Source organism: Manduca sexta, chromosome 23 (assembly GCF_014839805.1).
Source record: "Manduca sexta isolate Smith_Timp_Sample1 chromosome 23, JHU_Msex_v1.0, whole genome shotgun sequence".
Classification (NCBI taxonomy): Eukaryota; Metazoa; Arthropoda; class Insecta; order Lepidoptera; family Sphingidae; genus Manduca; species Manduca sexta.
Genome location: NC_051137.1, coordinates 9,383,731 through 9,403,443, shown reverse-complemented (window position 1 = coordinate 9,403,443; position 19,713 = coordinate 9,383,731). Strand labels below are relative to the sequence as shown.

Below are 19,713 nucleotides of genomic sequence, written 5' to 3'. Positions count from 1 at the left end.
TCTTAAAAATTTAAAAAATATATATACAAAGGCCCCCGCCGCATCTGTCTACCTTTCTGAACTGGCAATGATGTAGGCTACTTTCTATCCCGGAAAAACATAGAGTGGGACTTTTATCCTAATAAATCGTTTTTCTTTCCTAACCCGAAAAACCCTTTTGCTATAGGTTAGAATAGGTGGATGGCGAATGCCACTTGAATAGCTTGAAATCATAACTAACACACTAGAATGTGGTGGTGCGTTATGATAATGTAATTTTGACTGTAAGCCTAGTTGAGGAACGGACTGCCGAGACAAATGTCCGCAGGTTCAAATCTCAAACCTCTGACTTTTCTAAAAAAAAAAATATGTGAAGAAACGGTGAAGGAAATCATTAGGAAACCTGCATACCTGAGAAATTCACTATAGGAATTTTCGAGAGTGTGTGAAGTCTACCAATCCGCACTAGGCCAGCGTGGTGGACTAAGACCTAATCCCTCTCAGTAGTAGAGGAGGCTCGTGGCCAACAGTGGAACAGTATATAATACAGGGCTGATATAATTTATTATTATTAAACTTATGTTGATGCGAATCGATCCTATTGTTCACTAGAATTTAAAAGCTACGGGATCATTAGAAGTTTGGGAACTTCTAAAATCAGAAATGATTACTAATATATAAACACAGCCTTTATGTTTTCTGACGCTGACGCCCTCGTTATAACTCGCTTTAGCTGTAGTTTCCACACTGGATGAGATTATTGTTATCCCGCGCTGGTGTTTTGCTACACATCGCGAGTGAACCGCGGCGTGTGGTCGGTGTCTGATGAATGGGCGGTGTGAGAGCGGTGTGTAAGCGGTGGGTGAGTGGTGTGTGCGAGCTATACATCGTGACCAAACATACACAACCGTTTCTTGAGCCGCAGTCGACGTGTTAAGAAAACAATCTATTACTAACCATTAAAGTAAAGGACAATATTTAAAAATTATTTATTGAACTTCATAGACGAACTTTGTTAAATACAGTTCAAACAAATATATCTTACACAACTGACAATATACTAGTATCTACATAATAATAATAATTAGCTTTTGTTACAAAATATTCATATATGTAATTATTTGGTTGGTCTTTTTAGACAGCACCAATTCCAATGGTGAATAATTCCTCTGTATGGAGATGGTGCAATAACATTACGTGATAATAATTTACAAATATTTACTAAGGCTAGTAGTAATAGTACAAATAGTTTCTTTATTCCTGACCAAAACCTTCGGTTTCTTCAATAGCATAATTAAGTTTCTCGCATAATTGTTCGTAACTTTTATACGGTGGTAAGTCCAGGCGATTAAAGCAAGTGTGCGAACGTGGCAGCCAAGTGTCTTTTCCAACCTGTAAAGCCAAAATGACATACATTATTCGGTTTCAGATATGTCGAAATTTCAGAAGTACTTGATTTTTGAGAAAGTGTTAAAATTTTCATTTTATTAACATACCTTTTCAATACAAAATCGTTGTGGCCCGTTCGAACCCATAAGTTCAGCAAACCCTCCCACGGGAACTCTGCAAGTTCCTGTCACGAACTGAAGTAGTCGGGCTCGTTTCTCATTGTCCATTTGTCGCACGAACTGTAATTAATTTCATAAAAGTATACTCACACATTCTTGACTAGATTATAATACCGGTGACGCACAATGGCTCTTTGAGATTATTTTATCTGTATATGGTGATAGTTAACTATACACGATAACATTCAAGTGGTAGAGCAATGCTGTTGATGATTCATCATATATCTATGTACAATACGGATGGGCCGGCTCGAACCGCGTCCCTCCCACTTTTTTGCTGAAAACCCCATTGCTATTACATTTTTTATAGTAAGGCGAGTGAGATTTTCAAAGCTGCCCTGCCCTTTCCTACTTCCCTAATACCTATATTTTCGGTTAATATATCAATGTCTCTGGTGTTCTTTGCAACTATCGGTGTTCTAATCAAAGGACAGTTTTATAGGTAGCTGTATTAATAAATAAGGGATGTTCGACTCGCTTGGCTTCGATTAGAACGGTCGTAATTGCAAAAAGACGAATTTGCTCTAGTAGACGAAATAGGGTCCTCTGACTTTGTTTTTTTTTTCAGGCGTAGACATTCTGGATATAGTACAACGTTGCTCGAATTGAGCTAAATCATTTAGGATACTAAGTAGATACAATATTTTATGAACTGTTAGTCTGCTTCCTTTTGTGATACAGTTTTATGACAGATCAAAATTAAATTTATAAATGGAATTAACAATCCAATGACGCGGCATAACTGTGTCGGCTCTCGAGAGTCAATCTCTCATCAATGGATACTATATTTGGTCGCCGCATCACTTAACAACTTAACAATGGAATTACTTTGCCGTCCCAAATAAAAATACAATCAAGATTGTCGTAAAGGTTCCTTAGTTTTTACAAAGTAACAGAAAAATCTTACCTGCCAAAACCAAAGCACTTGCTTGCTAGACCGTGTGTAATGTCTGTATATTGTGTTTCTCTGCCAGTCGTCTACGTCGACCTCTTGCATGCCGCATAGCATCAATTCCAGCTCACGTTCATCAAAATATTTCAACCACTCCAAAGGGACCACCTGTTGTATTAACATTTTAAATAATATTGTTTTCTCCAGCATCAATAAAAACTTATAGATCAGAGTTATTGACATTAACTTATAAAAAAAAAAAAAAATATTGAAAACAAAGGTATATGATAATCAACGAAAACATAGCACGTAGAGACGCTGATGATTTTTTATCACAAAGTAGAGATTTATGTTTGTGGTAAATATTTATTAGAGTAGTAATGATGGCAGTATTTCTAAATTTAATTTTGATTTTCGTGCTCAATGAGCATGTTTATGTACAATATAATATATCACTTGCCTCATTAAAGCCGTCTAGAAAAGCAGATGTTTGTTCTTCTATTCCTCGAGTCATTCGCCATTGAGTGACCAATTGGAGATATTGTTCTTTATTTGCCTGTTGAATAATGAAAATAAATAAATAAAACCTATTGCCCTACTACCATTTATAACAGAGTTACAACTATAAAGAAAGGTATAGATTAGCAAGAAAAGTTTCAGGAGTCGACTTCGAGAGCAGTTTTTACCGTGTAAACTGTGTGTATTGTGGAGCTTGCTTGCAAGCTCTTGCAAGCAAGCTTGCTACAAGTCTTGACTTGTGGCAAGTCGCATATGTGTAAAACTATTGAAATATTGCCGCTAGTGTAAACGCATCGGATTGTTCTTACGCAATTGATTCCTGCAAGTAAGTACTTGCAAGTCTAAACTTACTATTAGACCTACTAACTTTTATTTAAATATTTAATATATTTAATGTTATATTATGATTTGGTATACTCGATGTTGGCATTCGGTAAGAAACATTTTCACTAAAATCTACTCTTAAAGGGGTGAAATGTGATTGAGACGCAAATAAGAAACAGCTACTACATTTATAGAGGAATAGAATTACTTCAGAATTGTATTTTTTATACGGTGTAATATTAATACTATGATCTATAAATCGTCGTGACGAATAGTAAAATTCATTTCGAATTTGATATTTCGCGGTTACTCAAATTCATGCTATAATTATACCGATTCAAATAATCCTACAAAATCCATTATTCAACGAGATAACGAACATAATATCTTACCTCAGTAACTCTTTCCTTATCACCGAGAGGCTTAAGTTCATGATGTATTACTTGACCCAACACTTCAAAATCCACACTGAACCACATCTCGAGTCCGCATTCATCTATATTATTATCTTTGATCCACACTAAAGAGTTATAAAATTCTGGATCGATGGATTCGATGTCTTTCATGGTCAGTTTCTTATTCAACATTCGCTTGTAAAACGGCATAGTGAATCCTGAGTAGATGAATCTACCGTGGTACAGAGCCATTGCTATAAACCTTCCTATGAATTTGAAGTATAGAAGATGATCTGGGTTGACGTAGCTGGCTGGATTTATTTGCAAGCTGTAATTGTTTTTATTTGCGTATTCAAATAGACAATACATCGGATTAAGGACTTCGTGCGAAAGCAAGAAGAACCATTCTCGACTGACGCCTCCGTAGTCGAGCCCCTCCTCCCCTCTAAATATTATGTACAGACGTCTGCGCAATTCGTAGGCGGGTAACTTCATAATCTGTAAATAAATAAATGAGTCATAAATATATGTATATTAATACGAGAAGTAAAAACTTCCCTACACTTTAATCCTTTTTATGAACATTATGCGTACGGACGAGTGTGGAATTTGGCTCAGTTAAAGTTCAGTTCAGATATCTTAAATAAAAAATAGGTACAATCGGACAAGTTGGTGCTAGTACACTTCCAAACACATTTTGCTTGACCGGTCTAATGTCCCGAGATATTTAGACACGCCCCTGTCTCATATTTCACCAATTACGACAGTTTTGGAGATGTGCGAAAGGAACAGCAGATAACTATTATTGTTTACTTTAGTTGTATTTTACTGATTGACGACGCGCACGCAACTATTGAGTACCAGTAGTATTTTGCTCACAATTATTTTTTCGTTTACGGACACCGATATCTTGCCACTACGTAGACTTATGTTCGTTTACTGGACTCTTAATTACTTAGTCGCCGACCCGTCATGTGACTACTGCACCATGGATTATATATTCCGGGAATTAAATATTACAGTAAGTAAATCAGTCATACTATACTATATAATATTTTAATATTAATTTTAACTAGTGGATGTTAATATGCGTGGGAAAAATATCGTCAGGGCAGAGAACTAATAATTAAAATTTTGCAGTTTTGAGAAAATCGTGGTTTATGGCTTTTTTAATTATTGGTCATCATAATTAATTATATTTAAAGCCAACATAGACCACCTTTTAAGCTCTTTTAAATATAATTATAATATTATTGAGTTTTGATGAATACTTATTCCTTTAATTGTGTAAAACAGACTTCAATATGCTACTTATTATATTTTATATTAATCCTTAAGTTATCCTATCTATCGTAGGGTCAAATATCATTAGTCATTGTGTGTTTTTTTGCCAAAAAATTAACATAGTGCTATTGATCATACTTGTAGTAATCTATGTAGTATGTTATTTAAGTTGCTTTACGAATAATCAAATGTCAAAATATTGAAAAGAAATATAATTGGAAAACTTAAAAGTACTCAATGCAAAAATAAACTACTTCGACGGGTATACTCACTATACTTATAGGTGTTACCTATCTTTTTCTTGATCTCCAGTTAAAAATTCAGAGTTTTCGATATTGAAACAGCAGTAGCATTAAGCGTAACTTTTACCGTCAACTTTTAATAGTAAACTCTAATTTAATGTTGGGAATATATTAAGTCAGGCCGGTAAGCCTTTTAGTCCAGTCAATAAGCTCAAAAAGGTGTCAATTTATGTATTATAAAGATCCAAAAATATGAGTGATAGTTCATTCGATTTGGATAACATGACGTCTAGAAAAATAATCTTTAGTGTTCATTGGCACTTAAAAATACAATTGTTATTAAGAGGATAAAGAGGTTCTTCGATAACTTAAAAATAAGAAATAAGGAGGAAATTTCAATTTAAATCCTCCTTATTTAAGAAATAAGGAGGAAATTTCCAATTTAAAGAAGAAGACGCCCGAAATTCTATCTCCTTTATTAATAATTTTTATTTAATGCCAAAAATATAGACGAGTATAAATAATTTATGGATAGGCGATAATTTGTTTTTATTACAGTAATATTGCATAGCCAACATTTTTATTGCTGCACATGTGCAGTTTAAAAGTGTAAAGATTTCACATAAAAAGGGTCTTTTGTTGAGGACGTCATTTTTTTATGTTTTTGTTAACCCGGTTCCATGTCGACGCCTTTATCGGAAAGCGGCGTCCATTGTTTATTGAATTTAGACGAGTTTAAAGATTTTAAGTAGTGGTAATATGATTTCTTACTAGAGTAATTAACTATGTCGGCGCGTTTGTAAGATCCGCTTATAGACGTTTAAGTCCCACCCAGTTTAACCCAGAGGTTTCTGTTATTATTGTTTCTTTTACAACTACATAATATGTAGCACTGAATTAAAGTAGAATTACAATCCGATTTAATGCAAATTTGGGATTTTTATCTCAATAAAATGTGTGCAATTATGGAAAACAAAGCTGATTTTTTTTTTACTTAATTTGGATTATTTCGTACTTGACCCACGTATTTTGTGTCGGCCGCACTGGTGTTCTGCTCCCATATAAATTTTATTATTTTGGCACTGTAGTCATTACGTTAAAATATTATTAGAATAATAGATTTTAGTAATTAATATATAATTTAATTGTATTACAGAGAACCACTGTCCCTCGATGTATACACTAGGATGCGGATGAGAGCTTCATCGCCAACCGATCCAGAGCGCACACTCTACTCAACCTGCCTGCTGAGCGTATCAAACTTGTAATGAATACAATTAAATCATATCACTGAAGTAACAAAAATGTGTTTTATTTACATAGACTTTCTACGAAATTTCATTTTACATGTGTATCTCATTATTTATTGGTGTTGCAAATATATTATCTACTATATTCGATTTTAACTTTTGATAATTATATATCGTAGCAATATGTGCGTGAGCCTCATCGACTGTTTCACAAAACGAGCCTATTGAAATAAATCATTTTATTTGAAAGATTTGATTGTGAGATTTAAAAAATTATTTACTTTAAATATTACACTTAAAATGAACTCTGCAAATATAAACGTTATTACATTTGGAAGGCATCCCGAAAAAGTTAAGTAATCAAAAATCTTGTTTAGTTATCTCTGAAAATAATTACTTACTGCAAATATTTTTTTTTTCAAATTTTCTTATTTTTAAAATTTTTCCCTTTATATCCGTAAATGATAATAATAACACTTACTTATGTAAAAAAAAAACAGGTAGTTATATCTTTTGACGAATCGTGAAATTATTTGTATGAATTACTCAGCCATGACTTTTCTTTCTTATTTTTCTTATCAATGAAGGGTCTAAAATTATTATTTAATGACTCCAAGTTACTAATTTTTGGCACATTATTATTCAATAAGTTTGAGGTTGGTTGGAATTTATTCGAAACATAAAACCAGCGCCCATACAAAAAACGGACATGTCCTTTAAAAGTAAATAAAATGTTCAAAAAAGCATAAAAACAATTGAGAAAAATATAATAATTTCTAATAATGAAACGAATAACAATAATTTATGATTATGTGAATGATTTAACGAATTAAATAAACTGTTCAAGTAATTTATATAATTCAAAATTCAATCATAATATGCAGCTATTAAATCGGTAAAAAATCAATAACTGTAAGTTGATTATAGACTTTGGGTTTTAACTCAGCGAAAACTAAATAATTGGCTAAAGAAAGTAACTAAAATTTACAAACTGGACATGTGCAGCAATAAAATGTTAGCCTTGCAAATACTACTGTAATAAGAATTCAAATCTACGCCTACACTTATAATCTTTAAATGCCTCTAAATTCAATAGCATAACAATCGACTCAGTTTAACGATAAATGCGTCCACGTAAGACCGGTGTCAATACAAACATTGATAAAAAATGCGCTCTTTAACAAACCATTTTTATGTGATATATTTATTCTTTTCAAACAACATCTGCAGCAATAAAAATGTTGGCCTTTCAATATTACTCTAATAAAAGCAATAAAAGCAAATTACCGCCTACACATAAAATCTTTAAACTCGCTTCAAATTAAATAAATAATAATCGCTGCATATCGATAAATAGTCCAATTAACTACTTCAAAAAGGTGTTAAATAGTTCAAATTAGGATGAAAAAAGGTATTTCGTTATTAACTCAAAAACTATTCATATTTAAGATAAAAAAAGATCATTAAGAGGAAATAAAAAAACAACATCTCCAAGAAGCTAATAATTTTAGGTCAATTATTTTAACTTTAATGTTAATACATATTTGTAAATACAGAGATTGGAATAAAATGTTATCGTCTAAGTTTTTGAAATAAAATAAAATAACAATTCAAATAATGAAATCTATTAACTATGATTTATTATTATAATATGAATTATTGAACGAATTGAATAAACTGAACAGTTTAAATTTTTACGATTCAAAATTCAATCATAATATTATGCAGCCATTGAATTTATTTAATAAATTAATTATAGACTATGAGTTTAAAGAGACCGAAAACTAAAAAAAACATAATGTCGTTTCTTATTTATTAAAAAATAATGCCAAAAATTTTAACAATATAAACACTGTAAATCGCGATTGTCTCCAAACTATAAAACTTTTGTTATTACGTTCCTTACGCCGACGATATGCATCTTACAAGTATAGGAATTATCGTCATAGCATAGACGTGCGTGCATCAATTTTAATTTCGTTTTCTATTATACACTCAGCAGCGGTTCGGTAGTGTTACGTAACGTCATTGCAGGTAGCCAACTGACTTACGACTGATATCGATCTATGCAATCGATCCCAAACCCCGCCTCCCAAACGTAGTAAAACAAATTTGCCAAGTTATTTTGACCCTTAGGGTGGTCGACCGCCAACTTTGCTGATTGTACAAAGCGTTGTTATTGAAATGAGTTTACACACGGTGGCCAAATTGTATTCTCGTCTTCTGTTTATTTTACTTCTTCTGATAATGTGTTGTATTGAAAAAAATAGGTATTCCAAGTAATTGTATGCTACCACTGTTATGTTGTAACGGTTTGATAACAAGGCATATCTAAAAATAATTTAACATTTTTTTTATCTATTGCACAAAACTGACGCGTCGGATATGGGAACTGGTGGGATCGCACGAAAATTCAGTTCTTTGAAATTTTGACGCTATTTAACGATTAATAGGAGGAAAGTGTACGCGTCCTACGTACGCGAATATTACAAAAATAATGATTCAGTGTCTTTAATGCGACGAATATTTTAGTGCGATGAAAATTTATTTATTTTACTAAGTGTAGTCGCAAGTATTCAAATCATTCATCACGAGAAACCGCTGCATTTTTTTTAAATTAACCGTTTGGACCACCCGAGCGCAGTATCCTCAGCCCGTACTTTTTTTAGATTATTGAAACTTTAGACTATTTGGTAATTTTGTATGTGGTAATACATATATGGAAGGTCCAGAATTTCTTAAATCTTGCTTCACAAAATAGCTACGATCAGAAAACCTTGTTTCTTATCTGTTATATTTGCCAGTCATCGGTAATTTATATCTGAATAAGTTGATATTCAGAAAAGGTGACATCGAATGACCTCCGCAAAGCCCGGAATTGACTCCAATCGATAATTTCTATGGAGGTACCTCACGAGTTTACAGCAACAATACTACAACTTTGGCTACCTTAAAAATTATCAAGCAAGAATGTAGAGAAACTACTAAAAAGATATTCTAAAATTTACCGCCTTTTTATAGATGTGCAGAGAGGTTCACATTAATTGTAGTATATGTATTATTTTTAAGACATAATTTTCCATAAACTAAAATTTAATAACCATTAATAAATTAACCTAATAGTTTCTTTTTATTATATCATTTTTTAAACAAATTATTTCGAGACAACTTGCATAATTGCAGCTAGTGGCATTATTTAGCACTAGCTAACTAAATACTTATGTCTGGGCAATAAACACTGTTCATTGCTTTAGCACTGCTCTATAGAGCGTTTTAAAAGTCAAAGATTGAGATCGTGGTGCAACGTCTGTTGGCCTTCACCTCCATACGAGCGACCAGTTTCTTTCGTCACTTAGTAGAATTAATTGAAACCTTTCCAATCAACAATACATTAAAACCAGGTGGATCATATTACCACCAGAATTTTCCCAATTTATACAGTGACGGCTTTGGAGGGCAGGGGGAGGGGCTGAGCGACCACCCGGAGCCTCGCGTGGTGCCATGGAGAATCTTTAATAGCATTTCAATTACGAAACAGTAAAAATCGGGGGGCTTTTTTTTGCCCTACCCTAGGCTCGCGTTGACGAAGGCTGCCACTGAATCTATGTTTTGCTAACTATAACGCGCGATGTACACTTATATATACTAGTGTATTTTTCCAACTCTTCTTTATCCTTCTATTTTATTTATTTTGTTGGGGAGTTAAAATTAATTTGTTCCCCCCAGGACTCGCCGAGCTTCGTCGCTCAGTGTCATAAAATACGTGCCACTGCCGATCCCAGCTGTCAGTAGTAGCAGTGGTTGGTATGTAGGCTCGATACGTCTCGTGATATATACCAGTGTATGTCAACAGTGTAAGACCGACAATCTTTCATTGATAGGTTCACTCGAATCGCACATACACTTTTGCATGTTTAGTCGCTCCAAGGCGACACTTTGAATTTTGTAAAGATGATCACCATCACACCTAATATTTCATGCAATCAAAATATAATCAAATTTTGAGGCAACACCAACCCTTGCATTGTGCTACAATTTAAAAGTTAAGTATTGTTATTATTTGGATATGAAACAGTATAATAAGGCAAACTTACCTGGTGATAAGAATCTTCAAAGAGCGTTTGTCGCGACAAAGTGATTTTGATATGACTGGGTAAAGCATTGCTTTGACAAAGATATCTGAATTGACTAAGTTTCCATCTAAACGATCGTTCGTAGGCTCTAGGCACGCCATAAGCTCCTTGTGGTCCCTTGGGAGCGCCGGGCCTAGGGTCCTGGAATGTAGTGGTGCGCGTGTTGTGATCCACGAAATATCTCGTGCCCTCTTCGGTGAAACGAATTTCCCACCCTGGTGGCAGAGCTTCCTCCAAGGCTTCTTGACCCTGAAATATAACGTCGACGGTCGTTCATAATTCATTAAACAATTTTGAAACGGCGATCGATACGGCACACGTTTGCATTCACGTCCTTCAGGGCTGGGTGCCGCGGTCGGATAAATAAACATTGTCGAGTCAGGGTCACCCGTCAAGGTGAGTATGATTGTCGTCTTAACGAATCTGATAACTTTTGAAAGTAGTAGTGTCATGCTTTAGATGTTCTTATCTCAAGCTTCAATGGGTCTGCTTGACCGGGGTAACGCCAAACCAAATGGAAAAGCTAGTTTGGTATGATGTTCCATAGGGAGAATGATATTTCCGGAGGTTTCAACCTCCAACACTTGCTGGGAAGCAAGATTCTTGCTTCTCAGCAAGCAGATTTTGGAAAACTTAAAGAATAGGAAAACAGTTCAAAACACCTATTTCTTTTTACTGCCGGCAGCGCATCCATTTTTATTTTAATATCGTGAGTATTTATGGGCGGTCGGGATCATTTTACATCGAACGGTTCATTTGTTCGTTGACCAGCTAATGCAATTTAATAATACCGTTATAATACCTTAAGTAAGAACACCAGGGGCATATTATGTAAAATCAAATTAAAATAATATGTACCTGCGTACGCGGGTCCTCCCACTGCGTAGTCCTGTTTTTGTGATTGACGTAGTAGACGCGTCCATCGGGTTGCACGCGCCGCTCCCAGCCGGCGGGCAGTGCGCCGAGCCCGTCGTCGGCGGGCGCGGGGCCGCCCGGCGCCCCTCCCGCCCCGCCGCCGGCGCCCGCGGCCCCCGCAGCGATACTGGGCGCCGTGCCCGCTGCCGCCGCAGTGCCCGCACTACTACTGCCTGGAATGCGACGCATGTCGTAACCGATTGATTTTGCACTTAGTTATGGGCAGGAAATAGGCAACTGACATAATTAATTCGAGACGAGTAATCCACTCGCCTAATTTTAAGCGACACGACTACCCCAAAGAGAACTATAAGGCACTGCACTCGTCATTCTAAGACATTGGATGTTAAGTCTCATAATGGCCAGTGATAACACTGACTACGTGTCCTTCAAACTGAACGCAACAATGCTTCCACAATGTTTGCTTGGCGACAGAAAAAGAACGAAAGGATGGAACATAACAAAAAACAATAAGGCTCAACCCCCAGCAAAATGGCGTGCCAACCGTATTTTTAGAAGCTAACTATTCGAAATAATAATACGTACAATAAATGTTAAACATCATATTCTACAATATGTTGTTATTACTTTGTTTATTTTTTTTTTTTATTAATATTTATATTGTTTCATTAAGTTAATAATGAAAATGCCACTAAAATTGTTGACTTCGTGCATTTCGTCGTAAAATATATTATCATCATCAGCCGCAGTGTCCATTGCTGAACATGGGCCTCCTCGAAAAATTTTCAGGTCGATCTATTGTAAACGGCCCGCATCCAGCGACCTCAGGGCAGGGCACATATATCGCAGAACTGATGGCCGATGGGGCAAGAAGGTTCTGGAGTGGAGGAAACCGGACTGGCAAACGCAGCGTCGGAAGTCCACCCACGAAGTGGACAAATGACCTCATTAAACATGTTAAACAGATAGAGAATTTAATAGGGAACATTTTGGGAGTTTAAGTTCATTAAAAAAGACCTAAAATTTATTTATAAAAATTTTGTCGTAAATATTTGCATAATCCCAGAGTCACATTTCAGAGTTCAGACTCATGCGCCGTTAATGTGTTGAATAAATGATCAAGGCCGTTTCCTCGGAGGAGAGCTAAAATGCAAACATGTAAGGACCCCTTTGTTAGACAGGAGTGACAGTTTGTCATCTATATCGGTACATAATTAGCGTATGTTTTTACTCATGTCAAACTACTATTAATGAATGTTTACCATTTGTTTATTAGTTTCTTTATAATTCTAGTCAACATGTTAGATTCGTAAAATTACCGCTATTTAAAACTTAAATTCCATCTAACGTCGTTATTAGCGCAAACTAGAACATATTGATATCGACTTTATTATCCAATTTTACAAACTATACTTAAATATTTGTAAATTTTAAAATCTTTATTATCTACCGTAATGATTGTATTGTACCGACGCGGTAACAACCTGCCCGACACAATTACTTTAGGCAAACGTACCATTTACGTAAATGTTATCTTACGTGATAACATTTATGCAAATCGAAGGTAACATCACCCAAATACACTGTGTTGGCTCGTTAAGTCTTCTACACAGCGCTAGCGTTATTAAATTAGAATAATGAAAGCAAAAATATATTAAATGTAGGCAATCGTAACTTTTGTGCAATCAACATGGAATTATAATAGATAAGATTGTACAAAATTACAGAATATCTTGATAGATTGGATAAAAGGCAGGAAAATTTAGTCTATCATGAATTATCAAATAACATATTATTAAGGATGGTTTTCACGTTTTACACACAATAGCGAATTATTTAGTAATCCAATGGTGGCACATTCTTGTTGATGTTTTGCAGCCCAACACGGGACTCGACCTTGTCACGCAAAGGTAATATCAGTCGTACTGGAAGCTGTATCAGGTTGATTATAATTAGTACAAGTTGAAAGGTAACTAACTTGGCGTGCCGAGGTCGGCGTCAGCGTCGGGCTGGTGCGGCGGCTGCGGGTGCGGGTAGAGGAAGCGCTGGTTGCCCTGCGCGACCACGTGGCGCCGCTCGCCGCGCCAGTGCTGGAAGCGCGCCAGCCGCTCCGTGTCGGGCCGCTGCCACGTGGTGGTGCGCGTGTTGTGGTCCACGTAGTACACGCGCCCGCGCGGGTCGCGCCGCACCTCCCACCCCACCGGCAGCGGTTGTGGCCGCTCCCACGAAGTCGAACGCGTGTTGTGGTCCACATAATACCTGCATAAGAATATTACCATCTTGCTGCTTATTACGTGCATTCCAAAACCTCCCCTACTATAAGGATATTTTCGTCACATCAAAGAAACACCGCTGACACCATATCGGGCTCCAATTTATTGCTTACACAAAATATGCACCCACAAACCAGCAGAATATGCGGGGCGGCACAGATTATGTAACTTATAATTGAGGAAAGTATAAAATTGGCACTGGTTGGTTGAACTAAGGTTTGTTATCTAATATGTAAGTAACGTTACATACCGTCGGCCATAAACGTCGTAGCGCATTTCCCATCCGGCAGGTAAGGGTTCTTCGGCAGCATTAGGGTAATTAGCACCGGCAGTCGGTTGTATGGCGTTAGTGTCGTGTGATCCCGAAGGCTCTTGATGTGATGGGCCGGCTGCACTCTCTGCTGCCAATGTTACTCCAGTAGAAGTCGACATGCCGTGCACCGCGCCGTTGCTTAAAGGCGGAGGGCCAGGTGGAGGCTGATAAAGTATAATTTTATTAAAAACAATAAAAGGAACAAATGCCAAGTAATGAAAACTTGATATATTCAAAGCTAACATATATTACTGATTAAGTAACTAATTCTTACTCTTAATGTTTGTGAACGCAAAATAGATCTCATGGTCTCTGGATTATTACGCGTTCTGATTCTGGCGCGCACTCCGTCATTAAGAGGACTGCACGAGTTCACAGTCTCACCCAACAGCTCATGTGATTGCCGCAAAACGCTGGGATCAATGGATAAACCATCAAGAAGTACCACCAATTCTGCCGATTTAACCTCCGCACTGCCATTGCTTGTGCTCTCTTGAGATGCAGACTTCATTAAATCTAGAAAAATACGTGTTATAAACTCAAATTCCAAAGCAAATAAAAATAAACCAATTAGGAGTATTATAATATTGACCAGTTTACCTATTGTTAATTCCACACTTTCACATTTCCCATTGCAGTATAACAAAACTCTGAGCAGATTAATTCTTTTCTCTCCTATCACATTATCTTTTCTAAAGCTATGATAATCTGCAAGCCGGAACAACAGTTGTGACTGTGGGGTCACCAGAACAGTGAGATCTTCTTTCCATTTGGGATGTAGAGTGTTTCTTATTACTTCAGTTTTTCTTGATATTTTATCATCTATTATCACTTGTAGGTAGGGGTTTGGTTTAAATATCCCAGAATTTTTTATATTTGCTGATTCAACTAAAAATTATTAAAATAAAATAGATATAATTTTCAATATATTCCTCTTAATTTAAAAGAATAAATATGTAAAAATCGCAATCATGCCACTGGCCACATACTTGGTCAAAATCATTTAGATAAATTTCTATCTTTGCGCATACTCTGCTATTACAACCAGTCTTATATTCGAGTACTCTACAAAATGTGTTAACATAATAAAAATAAGAAATAGCTCAGTGATAATGAATATATAAAAATATAAAGACCTACAAAACATTTAAAATAATTATGAAGAGAAACGTCAAAGTAGAACATGATTACTTATTCCTTAGAATCCAGTAGGAGAAATCGTAGAGCGAAAAGGAAGTGAGGTAGCATCGGTGTCTCAAAAAAATCTAATGTGTCTGTACCATTCCGTGTGATGAATAAGATTTTCCGAGAGCCAAATACCCCTGCCCCTTCCCCAATCTTTATTTCTTTCCTATAAGGCTAGCCAAGCATGCATAATTCGTGGTGTTTATAGGTGGTGAAAATTTAACATTAGGTGTTCCGCTGGCCTGTTAACAGGCTAATGAAATAAAATGTATCTGCTGTCTGCGCTATTAGTAAAAATAAATAAACTTATGAATACACAGTATACTGCTGCCACATTATGGGTAATTTAAACGCAAACAGAAATATAACTTCAACAAAGACATAATTTATAATGAGGAAAACTGTGCACTTTGATAACTAATAATAGTATATTTTTTATATATTTATATACCTACTAATGAGTAACATAGTACATATTACTACTATAATATAATGATATTATAGTAGTAATATGTGCTATGTTGCGTCACGGAATAAAAGTTAAACCGCCTTCCAAAACCACTACTACTACTAATTCTTACTAAAAGAATAAATGCGAAAGTTTGTGTTTATTTAGGTTTGACAGGAAGACATATAGAAGCTGTTAGATATGGATAAAATGTAGCACATGGACACTGTATAGACAATTTCTGGGATTAGAGTATACATTACATTTTATCCTGGTCATTTTCCACCATAGAAAATATTTGTATTTTAAACATTGTATTTTTTAGCTAATCAAAATCAATTTATTAAATTTATTAGCTACCATCCCACAGACAGACACGCATATACACAACTTAGACTTGGACTTGGACTTATCACTCCTGTTTCTGCATCAATAGTTAAAAAATACTAGACATATGCAAAAAGAGTTATTTTAGAACTTTTTTCCAAAAAGCATGAGTTTAGCATAATATTATTAGGTCAATTAGCAGACTGCAATTTTTAGCATGGGATGAGAATTTATACAGTAGACTCAATTAACAGGACTCATTATTGTCATAAAGCATTCATATAATATAATATGAAAATTATGGCTTTTACTCTAACTTTATTTTACAAGCTATCAATTTTAAATATTGTAATCATACACAATATAATATGTATCAACACATAGACAAAAAATTCAAAACATTATATTTTTCCTACATTTTATCTTTACTATAGGTGTATCAAATTTTGTATTATGGGTATAATATTGTTTCGTTCAATTTATAATGAAAATGACCCTAAAATTTTTATTCTGTGCATCTCCTCATAACATACACATAATTTTAATTTGCAACTAACACTATTAGACAGACCATTTAATATGAAATATTTTTTAATATGAAGAAATTATTGGTAAATCTTTGCTTATAAGAACTCCAGAACTGCCAGAACTCATATGCCATAAAAATATGGGATGAATGCTCAAAGCCGCTTGCTGGGGGAATTCAATGAAATAAACTTAATTAAGTTATTAGAGCCATAAATCAGCATTATCAAAAAGATTATGACCTGGATGTCTATTACAACTTATATCTATCCTATATAAGCACATAAACATTAATAAATACAAAATCATACTTTAGTAATATAGGGCACACCAATTACAATGGCAATGGTGATTTACCAAAAATTATACCAATATAAAACTATTTCTTGTCTTATCTTTTATTTTTAAATGCAACTAAATGATCTAAGTTTTGTGAACTTTTAATAATTATGCAGTGCATCAAATACTTTATCACTCATGATAATATCATGGATTAAAGTCTTAATTGGGTATGATGTTTCTTTCTTGTCATTTCAAGTCCTATACATTGTCATTTGGCAGGCAAAATAATCAAACATGAAAAAAGTAATCCACCTGGGTGAACTATTGAACATAAATGGTACAATTTCTGATACCTGACTGTTTCTTAATGTCTTTTATGCCTATATAATCACAATTTTCATGGAATTCAGATCCATGATATAAATTCACTATAGTATGCAGTCATATTTTAATTAAATTATACCTCTAAACTGTTAAATTTTAGCTTTTACTTGCAACTCCACCTGCATGAGAATCTTTCTATGTCCTTCCCAGGGTCTAAAAATACTATCTCAATAACTAATTTTAATTTACTTGGGTCAGTGGTTCAACTGTGAAAGCATAACAAACAAAGAGACAGACAGACAAAATTACTTTCACTTTTATAATAAAATAAAGTATGAAAGCTACAAAGGCTGTCAATATTAAATTAATCAGATAAGTCTATATTCATACCATAACAAAATGTACAGGTCAATAGACCACACAGGTCATAATCAGTTTAAAATTTTGCTGGTGAATGTACACATTAATATATTAATTACATTTATGGAAAAATAAAGTTTAAGAACACATATTGTGAATATTTTTACAAATTATAGTAGGTTTCAGTCATCCCACTTATTATGGATAATCATACAAATAATTACATTGTTTGTTTATAATATTTGGTAAATATTAATATTTATTCACCTGTTAAACTGAGTTGATGATATGTTGACAGAGAAATAGGGGCAGTCAGTGCAGGTACACTTTCAGTCATGTTGATTGTCACTGCAAGTTAACTTAATCATGGGCATGCTATAAGTCACTGCATCCTCACTGCCAACATCAGTGCCTAAAATGACATTATATCACTAAACCAAAAGTTTGCATTGAGTATTATATCCTTCTATTTCCAACAAATAGACAATTATAACAATAAAAGGTTCTGTTTGAAATGTACTAATTTAAATAACATCTAAATTAAGGAGACGGGGTGTTTAAGGTTTTAAATGAATGATAAGATCTTTCTGCAAATACACCATAATTATTATTATCAGTCTCCATGTCCACAAATTGTACATAATAATAGGGGATCATGTCGTATTTGCTGCGGTATTATCAACACCCAAGTTACAGTAAAATCTACTTAAATGACGTTTAATTTTTTAAATAAAGTTGTGTAGTTGTGACAACTACATAATAAACAACCATACAAAACTATGTGGTTGTAATTTCAATACTAATGCAATAAATATGTTAAACATTTATAGTTACTCACCGTCGAATACTACAATTCAACTGTGGGAAGTCTTACAATTATCTCATTTATCGTTTTTCTTATCTCACTGAAAGGAAATGGACAAAAACACTACATCATCAAATTCATATTACAATAATAATGGCACTTATATAATTTGTATCTACCAGTATCCAATGAACTATTATTGAAACACAATAACAACACTCCAAATGATTTTAATTTTTGAGAAAGAAACGATGAAATGAAAACATATAAAAATATTTTTACATTCCCTGAAATTAGTCACACAATAAAATTCTCTGAACTGTCAGTCTGTGACGGTCGATCACGGCAAGTTCTCTTCAATCTTCATACAAAATGTCTACTGTTTGTCTATGGTTACAAATATTGAACTATATTACTTACTATGTTTTAAAGAAGTTCTTACCTCACTCAATATTGTTATTTATTTAATTTTATTTAGTGCTCACCTAGCAAACAAATTATAGAAAACCTAATTGTGTTTTATATTTAAATTGTTTCTGGTATCCCAGGTATCTGGTACAGGCCTAGCCTAGTTTGGGTACCCCTGGAAAATATGTAATTTTTTGTTTTTATAATAAGTTTGTAATTTGTAACCATTGAAATTGTAAACAAATTCGGTTAAGGTGGTAGCTCAAGGTCCATTTTCATACATTTTGTTTCGGCTTTAATCTGGGTAACTAAACAAGTATTGGCAAGTAAAGAATTTAAGTTCACGTCTAGTTAGTGATTAGTTCTCGCAGTTGAAAGAAAAACGTAAAAATAATTAATAATCATGGATATTTCGGCCTTTAAAATTTCGTCATATTAAATTTTAAAGGCCGAAATATCCATGATTATTAATTATTTTTACGTTTTTCTTCAACTGCGAGAACTAATCACTAACTAGACGTGAATTTAAATTTTACTTGCCAATACTTGTTTAGTTACCCAGATTAAAGCCGAAACAAAATGTATGAAAATGGACCTTGAGCTACCACCTTAAGGTCAGGTGGGGCAAGTGCGCCGACGGGGTAAGTGCACCTGCCCTAAAAAAATCGAAAACTATTGATGTTATACAATAACCGCAATCTTATATCAATGCTACTAACTAAAATACGGTTCCACTAAAAAACACTAATGGCTCTGTTCATTTTAATACGATTTATTCGCCATTTTATTTTAAGTGTCATTTAGACCTGTAAACAGAGATGACCACGTGAAAGATAACATCAAATATTTCAAGATATGTAACATATTTCTGTAAGCCAGTAAAGTGAGTACATAGTTTAAACCTTTTATTTTAACTTCCTACCTGAATTTTATTTATATATACTAAAATAAAGGATTTTTTTAGCAATGCGAAAAATGTACCTCTACATTGTCGAGTAGGG

The 19,713-nt window shown here is 34.4% G+C and overlaps 1 protein-coding gene across 2 annotated transcripts; it reads right to left on the bottom strand.

Moving 5' to 3' along the window:
* Positions 1 to 951: 951 nt before the first annotated feature.
* LOC115441025 (E3 ubiquitin-protein ligase Su(dx)) lies at positions 952 to 18,648 on the bottom strand. 2 transcript variants are annotated; one of them, XM_030165591.2, is made up of 14 exons: positions 18,484 to 18,648; positions 18,338 to 18,404; positions 17,767 to 17,911; positions 14,649 to 14,936; positions 14,323 to 14,564; positions 13,986 to 14,212; positions 13,441 to 13,721; positions 11,445 to 11,674; positions 10,548 to 10,835; positions 3,675 to 4,175; positions 2,900 to 2,995; positions 2,455 to 2,607; positions 1,476 to 1,607; positions 952 to 1,371 (listed from the first exon to the last, which is right to left on the bottom strand). In XM_030165591.2, the coding sequence occupies exons 3-14, from the start codon at positions 17,834 to 17,836 to the stop codon at positions 1,234 to 1,236; spliced, it is 2,646 nt and encodes an 881-aa protein (XP_030021451.1). In that variant the 5' UTR covers positions 17,837 to 17,911; positions 18,338 to 18,404; positions 18,484 to 18,648; the 3' UTR covers positions 952 to 1,233. The 2 variants fall into 2 exon arrangements, with proteins under 2 accessions (XP_030021451.1, XP_037297994.1); XM_037442097.1 differs by having other exon boundaries at positions 18,587 to 18,610.
* Positions 18,649 to 19,713: the final 1,065 nt, after the last annotated feature.

Bases quoted from the DNA above. Each gene is read 5' to 3' on its own strand.
- LOC115441025 (XM_030165591.2), bottom strand. From the start codon at position 17,836: ATGACTGAAAGTGTACCTGCACTGACTGCCCCTATTTCTCTGTCAACA. The intron at 13,722-13,985 runs GTATGTAACGTT...ATTCTTATGCAG, and splicing joins TACGACGTTTATGGCCGACG to GTATTATGTGGACCACAACA. The intron at 1,372-1,475 runs GTATGTTAATAA...TTGGCTTTACAG, and splicing joins AACGATTTTGTATTGAAAAG to GTTGGAAAAGACACTTGGCT.